The sequence below is a fragment of the Solanum pennellii genome, chromosome 5 (genome assembly GCF_001406875.1).
Source record: "Solanum pennellii chromosome 5, SPENNV200".
Lineage (NCBI taxonomy): Eukaryota > Viridiplantae > Streptophyta > Magnoliopsida > Solanales > Solanaceae > Solanum > Solanum pennellii.
In genome coordinates, this window is record NC_028641.1 from 2,519,401 (window position 1) to 2,530,795 (window position 11,395).

Here is an 11,395-nt window from a genome sequence, read left to right on the forward strand (position 1 = left end):
TGGGACCGAGAGAATAGTTATTAGTTTTTTTTTTAAAAATAATAACGCAGGACAAATAAATTGAAATGGAAAAAATAAAATTATTTTTCATATCACTTTATATGATATTTTTATTCTATATTTAGTGAGATGATTAAAACAACACAAATATAATATTTTAGATTATAAATTGGAGGAGAAGCTAAAAGTTTGAATATAATTTATTAAAAGTTTAAATTTATTGTTTTTAAACTGCATGCTGAAAGTACAAACACATCAATATGATAACATTTGGACAATCTTATTTACATCAAACATATGTTATATGCTATTTTTGTCCTTGCTTATCGTTTAAAATGAGATTAATAAATATTTTATAATAAAGTTGACCGACAACTCATTCTTAAAAGTCCCTTTTTCATACATTATTATTATAACATAGTTAAAATTACATAATTAATAATAAAGAAAAATGTCCTCTTGTGACTAAAATATACACATATCAAACGTTTAAATTTTCCTTATTTCAGACATGCTGCAGCAATAATGTTGTCGACATAAATGAAATTAAATAATTCAAATTTTTTTTTCAAGATAATAGTTTATAACTTTATATTATAATAAAATTTATATAAGTAGGGTAACCATTTGGGGTCAGTTAACATCAGGTTTGTTATGTGTTTCTCTTGTCAAAACACACACACAAAAGCGCACACAAACACAAACACAAAACACAAAACACAATAACAAAATCCCTCAAAAGAGTCAGAGAAGAAGCAAAGGGGAAAAAGGGGTTGTGAAAAAATAGAGGTTTTTGAGGTTTTCTGTTAGGGGAAGAAAAAAAAACACACTTTTTATCTGTTTCTTGATATATAGAGAAGTAGTAAAGGTTGTTTCTTTTATCTCATTTTCTTCTTCAAGAATGTTGTGAAGATCAAATCTTTAAGCTACAAAACTCACATGTCATCATTGATATCATCTTTTTGTTCTTGTTTTTGTCGTTGTTCTCTTATGGGGTGCTAGCTACTTCAATGGGGTTGTTTTCTTGATACACAAAAAGTAGTAAAAATTGTTCCTTTATCTCATTTTCTTGAATTTTTGTTCAAGAATGTTGTAAAGATTATATCTTTATGCACCAAAAGTCTCATGTCATCATCATCATCTTCTTCTTGTTCTTGTTGAGTTGTTTTTCTTCTATAGTTGCTAGCTTACTTCAATGGGGTTGTTTTCTTGATATAGAAAAGAGTGGTCAAGTTTCTTCCTTCATCTCATTTTCTTGAATTTTTGTTCAAGAATGTTGTAAAGATCAAATCTTTATGCACAAAAAGTCTCATGTCATCAACATCATCATCTTGTTCTTGTTCTCCTATGGGTACTTCAATGGGGATGTTTTTTGCTGATATGAATTCACTCTCTATAAACACTCCAGAAAGTCTTGATGAAGGTAAAGGGAGAAGGGGTTCTTGGGATTTTCAATTCTTGAATAAAGGGGGTTCATTTTTTTCTTCTCAGAGTCTTGATGAAGCCCAAAATAGTGAAGAAAATAATGAGACTATTGATCTTAATGCTTCTTGTTTCAATGATGAGAAACAAATTACAATGCATAGTAATTTTAACAGTAACAATAATAGTAGTAGTAGTGGTTGTAATGGCAAGCAAACAGAGAATGGACAGTCAAAACTTTGTGCTAGAGGTCATTGGAGACCAGCTGAAGATGCTAAGCTTAAAGAACTTGTTGCTATTTATGGCCCTCAGAATTGGAACCTTATTGCTGAAAAGTTAGAAGGAAGGTCAGGTAAGAAATAGAAATCTAATCTTTTTCAAGATTCTACTTGATTATCGAAAATAGTCTCTCTATCTCTCTAAGATAGAATAAGTTCTGCGTATACGCTATCCTGAAAAATCACATCTTTTTAAAGATTCCAACTCGGAAACAACCTTTCTTATACTCTAGTTATGTGATTACATTGGCTATGTTAGATGTTATTTCATCACTCCACTTGTGTGATTACATTGACTATGTTAGATGTTGTATATATCATTTTCAAGATTTCTAATGACCCCTTGTGATTTAATTTTCTTGTTTTGATGTGTGAAGGAAAAAGTTGTAGATTGAGATGGTTTAACCAGTTGGATCCAAGAATCAACAGAAGGGCATTTAGTGAAGAGGAAGAGGAAAGATTAATGGCTGCTCATAGATTGTATGGTAACAAATGGGCAATGATAGCAAGACTATTTCCAGGGAGAACAGACAATGCAGTGAAGAACCATTGGCATGTAATAATGGCTAGAAAATATAGAGAACAATCAAGTGCTTATAGGAGAAGAAAAATGGGACAATTTGTTTACAGAAGATCAACAACAGTAGTTGAAGAAGCAGAAAATTCAAGTGGCCAAAATTCTGTTAACCACTTTAGTATGAAAATGAATAACAATAATGGTCCAAATGGTTGGGTTGTTTATGGACCAAATGGCTCACCCCACATGGCTGCTTCTGCTGGAGAAGCAGCAACTCCTAGTAGCACCAGTAATGTGCCTCTCTATTCTCCATACTCACCATTTGCTGCTCCCTCTTTTGACTCATTACCTGCAGGTATATATCTATCTTTCACTTGCATTAAATTCCTCCCACTTTTTGGATCATATTTGGTTCAACTTTAAGAAAGATGCAAGTTTCTTGAAGTTTGAAGTCATAAAAAGTGAGTCTTGAAGTTGAAGTTGTGTTTGAACATGCTATCTTAGTGAATAAAAATGAACTTTTTTAAAACTTCCAAAGATTATACCTATGTTGCTCAAAAATGTCGACAGGTGCGTGTTGGATGTGCTTCTCAAAGGGTGTTGAATCTTTCAAAATTAATGTATTTTTGAAAGATTCAACACGGGTGCGTAGGACATTATTTTATAAGAGTTAGAGCAACATAAACTTGAAAACAATAGACAAAATTGTGTGTATATCCAAAACTTGTTTTTTTTAATGGTTAGTTATGAATGTTGGTTTTTCTTGAAGGTCATTGTGGGAATGAGATGATAAATGTTCTAAACCAACAAGGAGGCAGATCTTGGGATAGGCAAAGGGAAATTACTCATCAACATCCATCTAATTCATTAATGATGATGAATAATATGCAACAAGATCAATCACAATATGTCTTGCAGTTTCCTTATGTTACACAAATTTCATCATCACCATCAACAACAGAACAAGGACTAGTAAAAGAGGACAAAAGAAGCAACAACAACAGTGATAATAACACAATTGCACCACCATTTATAGACTTTCTTGGAGTAGGAGCCACTTGAATTATTCAAAATCTTCTTTTTTTATTTTTCAAGAAAAAGGCCCCCCCTCCCCTCCCCTCCTCTTTTGAAACAATATTAGTAGGTAACAAGTATTTTAGTTTTCTCATTCTGTTATTATGTGTCAATTTGTGACACTGAAATATCAAAAAGCATTAAAAAAAAAACTCCACTTTGCAAACTGTTAACAATAAGGTGTTGTCACTTCTTTGCCTTTTTACTCATTTGTTTTAGTAGTGAGATCAAATACTGTGATCACAATAAAGTTCATAATTTTTTGGTCATTGGAATTAAATTTTAAGGTGGGGGTGGGGGTGGGGTGTACAAAGCAAGAAAAGTGGGGAAATTGGAGACATCCTTTTCTCATGAGGCTGCCAAAAAAACAGGCAGAAATTCAGGGGTCCTGAACAACAAAAACTTTATATAAGTTGCTATTTTATGCATTCAATTATGGTAACTGTTAAACATACATTTGCCTCAGCAGAATCTTTATGTCACCAACATGAGAGTGCTTATTTGGAGCTGTTCCAACAGTTCAATACAAGACAATTTCTCACCCAACCCCCCTCATCATACACAATATATATACTATGTATGTGAATTCGGATTTAGTCAGAAAAAAATATCATATATACTATAAGTAGCAAAGTTAAGCGTTTCGTTAAAGGTATTTAAGATAAATTATGCATTAGGTAAGATATATACATAGTCTTTAAGAATAGACACAAAATTATAGAAATAATTAAATATTATTTAAACTTGTACACCTATAATTTTGCTTTTTGAAGTTTATTGCCTTAAATATGACAAATTTTCAGTAATTATGATATCTTCTAAGTAAGGTGGAATGCATAGTAATATCTAAGGTGAAAAGTAAAAAATTAAAGTGTTTTTAAAAAAAGCTACTTTATCTGTTTATTTTATTTGATATTTTTTTTAGTCCGTCCTAATAAAAGAGGACGGAGTGAAAGACATTATCCTTTTAATTTTAAAATACTCATTTTTTTCTTAGTAATATGATTTTTCAACTACATAAATATTTAAAAATTGTTTTAGACAATAAATTTTAAAAGTCTTGTCTTTTTTTTTAAACATCGTACCAAGTCTAATAATTCTACATAAAATAAAAGGGACGAATGATATTATGTTAAAAACGGACTAAACAGAAAAGTAAGACAAACAAATTACCGCGATATAAATAACGAAAAGTGAAAAAAAGGTAAAAGGGGGTGGGGGTGGGCATGTATACAGGTAGTTCCCTGTAATACGCATAAAATTTGGTGGAGCAGTAAGTGAAAGAGATTGCAAAATGTGCATGTTTCAACTTTCTGTTACAAATGAGTTGACACACATGCTTTTACTGACCTAATCATCTTTCTTACATATTTCATCTTTTTACATACACACAAGGGACATGTGTTATGCTATCAGGGTAAAATTTATAGGTTAAAATATGACGTACGTGAATTTATAATCTCGTTATAAAATTAGATATTTGATGAATAAATATGTGTTAGAATTTATACGATACTATATATTGATAGTCTTGCTACAAGAAAAGCTAATTACTATCGTATTTGATCGAATGTTATGTTGTTTACTTAGAACGATATTTTATAAATTCTAGATTCATTATGGGTGCTATATACACTTGCATTATAATTACAACACGAAATAGTTAAAAGGAAGAAACTAATAATGTGGCTTTAGTTTGATGTTTTTAAAATGAACCCATATCGTATTAAAATGAATAAATGGAATTATACGTACAAATATAAGAGTCCATTTGTTATTATTACTTCAAAATAATAATAAATTTTCCAAAGGGAAGAAAGGAGAAATAAAAAGAAAGTGGAGAGGAAGGTTCTAGAATTAATCTAAGCAGCTAAGAAATAACAATGTTAAAATCCTCATATTGAGAGCTAAATGTATTCTAGAATGATGAACTAATATAGTGGAAGTGTATAAACATATTAATTTATATAACAATTTTATAATGGTGTTCATGAAAATTTAAGTCTGATATATCTTATATACATAATATAAAATATGATATACAATGTCAAAGAAAGCATTTTCCACATCTGATTATTTTATTATATATTTGTTTCTTTCTGACGAAACTGTTTATTATAGTAGATGTTGAATCTCTTATAACTTTTTATGTGTTTATTCTTTTCTATATTTTAAACGTTCTACTCAAAATTCTGACTTCAACATTACGACAGGGAGACGCTAATATTTTGAACCCCTTAGTATTGTTGGTTGATGATATTTGACAAGTTTTCATTAGTTTTACATGCAATTTTACATGTTACGTACGTACCTAGTAATGTCTTCACATGAAAGCAACACATTATTCCTACGTTGTTGTCCACTCCATCCATCCATGCAACAAAGTCAAGCAAGGTGCCAACTAATTTTCTATGATTTTTTTTTCAAAATGATACAAAATCTATATATTATATTATGCGGAATAAATGAAGAATAACAATGTATATCAGTAATACGAAGATTAATATAATAACGTGATTTTAAGAACCTCACCAATTTCACAATTCAAAAACTAGCGTTTGATTCAACTCAACTTCATTAATCACATCAACTATAGTACATTGATGTAGTTTTGAATAAAGATAATCCCACTAATGTTTCTTTCTTCAAAAGCTCCCTCCTATCCTCAGTATTCGAATTTTATATCGTTATATGATATTAAAGTTAGAAAAGACTTCCAATATAATTCGTCAAGAAGGAAGGTGAAATTGAATGCCTTAAAGGAGTAAAGAAAAAGGGTTTGTCAATTATACCCCTAAAACCTATGTGAGTGTCCAATCACCCTGAAACTTTAATTTTTGAATTTTGAAATTATGTCTAAATATGTGAAATAATTTTCTTAAAATATGTATTTTTTTTTTCTCCTAAAAACTAGTCCAATTTGGGCTCTTTCAGTAAGGCTTGAAGCATGGGCTGATGGGGGCTAAAGGTTGCAAGTCTTGGGCCATTTCTTTATTAGAAATTGATATGGATCTATTTACAACCACTTCTAACTTTCTTTTTTCGTTTGTTTCAATTAATTTTTATTTATTTATTTATTTAATCTGTTTAAAATAAAAAAATTCTTCTTTTTTATTTCAAAAAATTCACATAATATATTTAAGAACATAAAATTAAAAAATCTTAACATATTTCACCTATCTTTTGTTAAAAATCAGAAGATTAAAAAAAAAAGAATCTCACGAGTGGAATACATTTCACCTATCTTTAATTGTTACTCTAATAGTTAAATTATTTGATTTCGATATAAACATTGAATGTTAATTTAGTGTGACTTTACAAGTGAAGTTTAAGAAGGATAAGATATAAACAAATTTTATGTCGGATAGAAAAACCGTTTTCAGTAGATTTTCTTCTAAAAAAAAGTGTTATCAAAGTAGTAATGGAAGGAAAGTAATAACCGTGAATAGGAAGATGAACAAAACAAATGAAACAACATGTAATAGTAAAATTGAAAAAAAAAAACCACTACGCAAATACAAAATAATATTACTAACTATGAAGAAGAAGAGACTAGACCATGTCTCTACATAAAAGTACTATAACAGTCTTCAACTACCTATTATCTTTTTACTCTAATCCTCGACTGTTATACCTTCTTATCCACAACATATCCTCAATAATATAAATATTCCCCCCTCCCTTTCTACTTCGATCTATCTATATTTTTCTAACCGTTCATTATAGTCAATCTTTTGTATCTCCTTACTGATGCATCTGTACATCTCCTTTACACAAAAATTATGTATTGCTAATTAAATGAGGTTCTCTTTAAAATCAAACAAATGTCCTAAATGCAGAAAAAGTACTAAATTTAGACCCAAGAAAATAAAAGTAATTTAAAGCTTAACATGCACTTTGGTCTAGGGTCCCATAGAGCAACACATTTTAAAAGAAAATATGTGGTTCAAAAAGCTAATGGGAGTAATGAAAATATTGGTGTCTCAACTTGAAAGAACAGTCAGGAAACATACAACTGGTCCAACATTAAATATTTTTAATATATAGTTTTTATTCAAATCATGACATGTATCTACCTTATTGTCAACTAATGGATAATAACCATATATTATATCTTTATCTCTCTTTGGTTATTAATATAAAGTTAATATACTTGGAAAAAGAAACCAAAAAGTAAGAAGAAAAAGAGAACTTTATCCTCAAATTTTCCAACTTTTTAGCATATGTAAGGAATTAAGAATAGATCCTTTTTGCCATGAAAGTGAAAGGTGCATTGACACCTTCTTTTTTTTTTCTATCAAGAAAAAAAAAGTTCTAGTTTATCTACACAAAATTTGGGGGACCTACCATGTACTTATGTTATTTTTTCTTCCTAAAATGTCCAATTTGTAGTCAATTTTCTCTTTTTCTCAATGAGCTGTTTGTTTGTTGGCCCTATTTAGTTTTTATAATGTTTACCCTAATAATTATCATGATTTGTGGCTCATGTTCAAATACTTGGTGGTGGTGATGGTTAGAATGGATCTTTTTTATTATTATTGTATATGATGTTTATATCAAATTAAAAAAATTAATTATAGCAGTCGTAAATTAAAGTGAGAACATGTATCACTTAATTACGGTTAAACAATAAGTGTTTATATGAAAAAACACATATTTTGCTTGATTTGGTATAAATATTTAATACGGATTATTTATTTATTTTTGTGTGGAAATAGATGTTCTTTTGTCAGATACAACGATCTCTGATGTTCTTTACTTTTAACATAAGGTATGTTGTTCATGTGTTTTTCAAAAATGAAATCGAAAGCGTATTTGAGGATTCGAGCAACATAGATATTAATAAGAGTGAAACCATAGTATTAGGAGAGTGTAATAGGTTTCATTTCCTTAGCCAAGAAAAGTGAATCTTTACAAGAAGTACAAAGTCCATTAATATAGTCATAAAAATAACTCAAATATTTAGAATATAAAACAATCAATATCAGAAGTCAAGTAAAAACTTCAGCTGCATCTTATTTATCTCTATCTATTAAATATAACTCTACAGGTCTATGTACAAGGTACACATAGTACTGCAAAACTATAAAACTTGTAGACACTATGCATCTGTCTCCTTCTCCTCCTAGACACAAGAACCCGCTATGCGCAGGGTCCGAGGAAGGGCCAGTCCACAAAGGTCAACTGTACGCAGCTTTATCCTGCATTTTATGCAAGAGACTTAACATGAATGATTGGTACTAGGCAACCATGAACCATGTTGTAAGTCTTATATCATCGTGTACTCTCACGAAAATGAAGTGATCTAGACAAGGCTGCTGGATTAGCTTGCAAGGCAAAAGAAGTGTCAAGTTCGCGATTTCTATGATCAGCTTTTGGATTAAAGGCACTGAAGAGCATTGTACCACGAGTCGAATCAATCTTCTCATTCCTGATACCTAGTGTTGACCATATAGAGCTTTTAGCCGCTTCATTTGGATCATGAATCCTTAATGTCTTCGGAATCAGTACACATCTCTCCCCTTCTCTATCCTGCAAAGTAGTATCTCTTCTCCTTGATTGTGATGGATCAAGCTTGCTTTCATCTCGAGAATGTTTTCCTAATGTCGGTGAGGTAGGACTGTTGTTATGGACTGATTGATCGGATGAAAGCCAAGGTACGTTCCAAGGGTTTGGCACGGTGCATCCCCAGTACGGTGCTGCTGGATAGAATGATACTGGAAAGCCAGAATAAGGCCACGGAGCACCCTGAAAGTAGGGTACTTGAGGAGGAAATGGCTGGAAATTATTCCAATTAGCTAAATCATGAGTACCAGCACTGCTTTCTTTGTCAGTTACACTTGAAGCTGTACTACAACTTCCATTTGATTGATCATTCCCGATTGTAGGCATTCTTCGTTCCGATCCATGGTATTCATTTCGATTCATATTATGTGAATTCTCAGCTAAGTTCAATGCAGAAACCATAGAGTCACAAAGGGGTTTATCTGATCCAAATGTAAGGACAGTTCCATTTGTCCTTGAAGCAGGAAGATGCATTCCGTGAGCTGCTGCTTCGACTCGACCTGCTTGAAGAGGATAATTCGATATGGAAGAACTCTTGTTCTTACGACGACCAGATCCCACAGGCACATTTCTCATTGTACCTCCAGCAGTCCAATATCTCTGGCAGTTCTTGCAGAAGTAACGAGGCTGATTGACGTTGTAATTATTGTAATAACAGAACTTTGTTTCCATGCTATTACATCGCGGACATGGAATCAATTTATCAGGCTTCTTGAGTGCCTTCTCCTCACTCGAATCCTCCTCCTCGATAGATTTTGATGATAACGTCTCTTTATCCGCGTCCTGCATCTTGATGTCATCGCTTATACCAGATGATGTTTCTGGTTCAATCGACGAGTCTGCAGTTGGATCAACAAGTTCATCAACTTGTTTGCTTTGTGTAACTTCTCCTTCTAAAGTGATCTGATCAATTGACAAGAAAAAACAGGTTCAGTTCGAGCTCTCACACAACAAATCAAAACTATTCTTCACCGAATCAACGACCATCTTATCGTTTTAACATAAGCAATTCGACAAGGTAAACGATCCGAATATTTAGCCCTAAATCTCCATTCCTAGCAGTAGTTAACAATTCCACTTGATAACAATATGATCACCATGAATACAAAAGTGTTACAAGACAGAGGATTTGAATATATTTACAACAACAACATACCCGGTGTGTAATCCCACAAGTGGGATCTGAAGAGTGTAGGATGTACGTAGACGTTACCCTATCTTTTTAGGATAGAGAGACTGTTTCCGCTACACCCACACGATCTGAATATTTCAGGGCATATAATCCTTGTGCTTTCCAAATTACACAACTTTAACATACTTAATTCCAAAAACATATAAAAAAAAATATCTTGCAAAGTAAGATCATATCCATATATATATATATTTTTTAAATGTTGATTAACATCACCAGATCAAACATCAAGAAACATCATAGTTCTATGGTATCTAAATTGAAAATATAAAATATAAAATAATCCCAAAACAGGGTCTTTCCTAAAACTGATTTTTTTTTTACATTTCCATTTTAAGCTATGGTATTAATAAAGATCCAATCTTTTCATAAAACAAAACTCACCCACATACTAAAAACTCTGTCTGGTCGTAGATTTTGAAGTTGAAACTCGAAAATTTGAATTTTTACTTGAAAAAAAAATGAGATAAGTCCTAAAAAGATCATATTTTAAAAAGTTTTGATCAAATTTTATGGTCAAATAGATATATCAAAGATAAAGTTTCAAACTTTGTAACTAAAATTGGTGATCAAAATTCCATTTTTCATTAACTCATGATATATATTTATAAACAATTTAGTAAAAAGATTTACCTTTTCATCATCAATTGAAAGAGGGGATGAGGTTGTATGATCATCATGAAGATAAACACAATTGGTTTCTTGTTGTGTCATACCAATTGTTTTACCAAACAGCTTAATAGAAGGATCTCTAACTTCAGACATTTTCTTGAATTCCTCTTCACAATTCTTGATTTTTTTTATTTTTATTAAAAGTAGTTTGTGTTTCTTGAAAAAGGGTAAGATGGGAACAAATTTTTATCTTCTTGTTTTGTTTCTTTGATGTTTGGTGTCTTATAAGTTTTGGACTTTGAGGACTATAGATGAAGAGAAGAAGAAAAAGGGTTTTAGAGGTGGGGTGTTGAGGGTGGGGGGTGGGGGTGGACACATCACTAAAGGTAGAGGGATTTGTAGCCACAAATTTGTATGTGGCAATAGAGAAATCTTGATACATTTGGTTTGAGGGAGGGGAGGGTTGGTTTTGTTCTTTTTAGGTGTGTGTGGTTTGTTTGTTGTTTTTTTGATTCTGTACCCAAAAACTAAAAGTAAAAAGGCAAGTGCTTTTGGTACTATTTTCTCCCTTTCTTATTTGTCCATGTCAGCAACTACTTTTCCAATTTTTTTTCTCAAATAGATTTATCCTAATACCAAAAAGATTGCCTTAATATTTATTTCTGTTTTAATCTTCTTTTTCACTGTTGTAGGTAGAAGAAAATCATGGATAAGAATGTTGTAGAAAGGTGGATT

General features: G+C 31.3%; 2 protein-coding genes across 3 annotated transcripts; one reads left to right on the forward strand and one right to left on the reverse strand.

Annotated features, from left to right (window-relative positions):
- The first annotated feature begins 651 nt into the window (after positions 1–651).
- LOC107019906 (transcription factor MYB105) lies at positions 652–3,479 on the forward strand. Its single transcript, XM_015220267.2, has 3 exons — positions 652–1,774; positions 2,078–2,572; positions 2,987–3,479. The coding sequence occupies exons 1-3, from the start codon at positions 1,312–1,314 to the stop codon at positions 3,277–3,279; spliced, it is 1,251 nt and encodes a 416-aa protein (XP_015075753.1). The 5' UTR covers positions 652–1,311; the 3' UTR covers positions 3,280–3,479.
- A 4,674-nt stretch (positions 3,480–8,153) lies between these two features.
- LOC107018556 (cyclic dof factor 1) lies at positions 8,154–11,162 on the reverse strand. Of its 2 annotated transcripts, none has more exons than XM_015219065.1 (2): positions 10,682–11,162; positions 8,154–9,759 (listed from the first exon to the last, which is right to left on the reverse strand). In XM_015219065.1, exons 1-2 carry the CDS (start codon positions 10,811–10,813, stop codon positions 8,566–8,568), a joined length of 1,326 nt encoding a protein of 441 aa, XP_015074551.1. In that variant the 5' UTR covers positions 10,814–11,162; the 3' UTR covers positions 8,154–8,565. The 2 variants fall into 2 exon arrangements, with proteins under 2 accessions (XP_015074551.1, XP_027773137.1); XM_027917336.1 differs by lacking the exon at positions 10,682–11,162 and adding an exon at positions 10,013–10,656 and having other exon boundaries at positions 8,230–9,759.
- Positions 11,163–11,395: the final 233 nt, after the last annotated feature.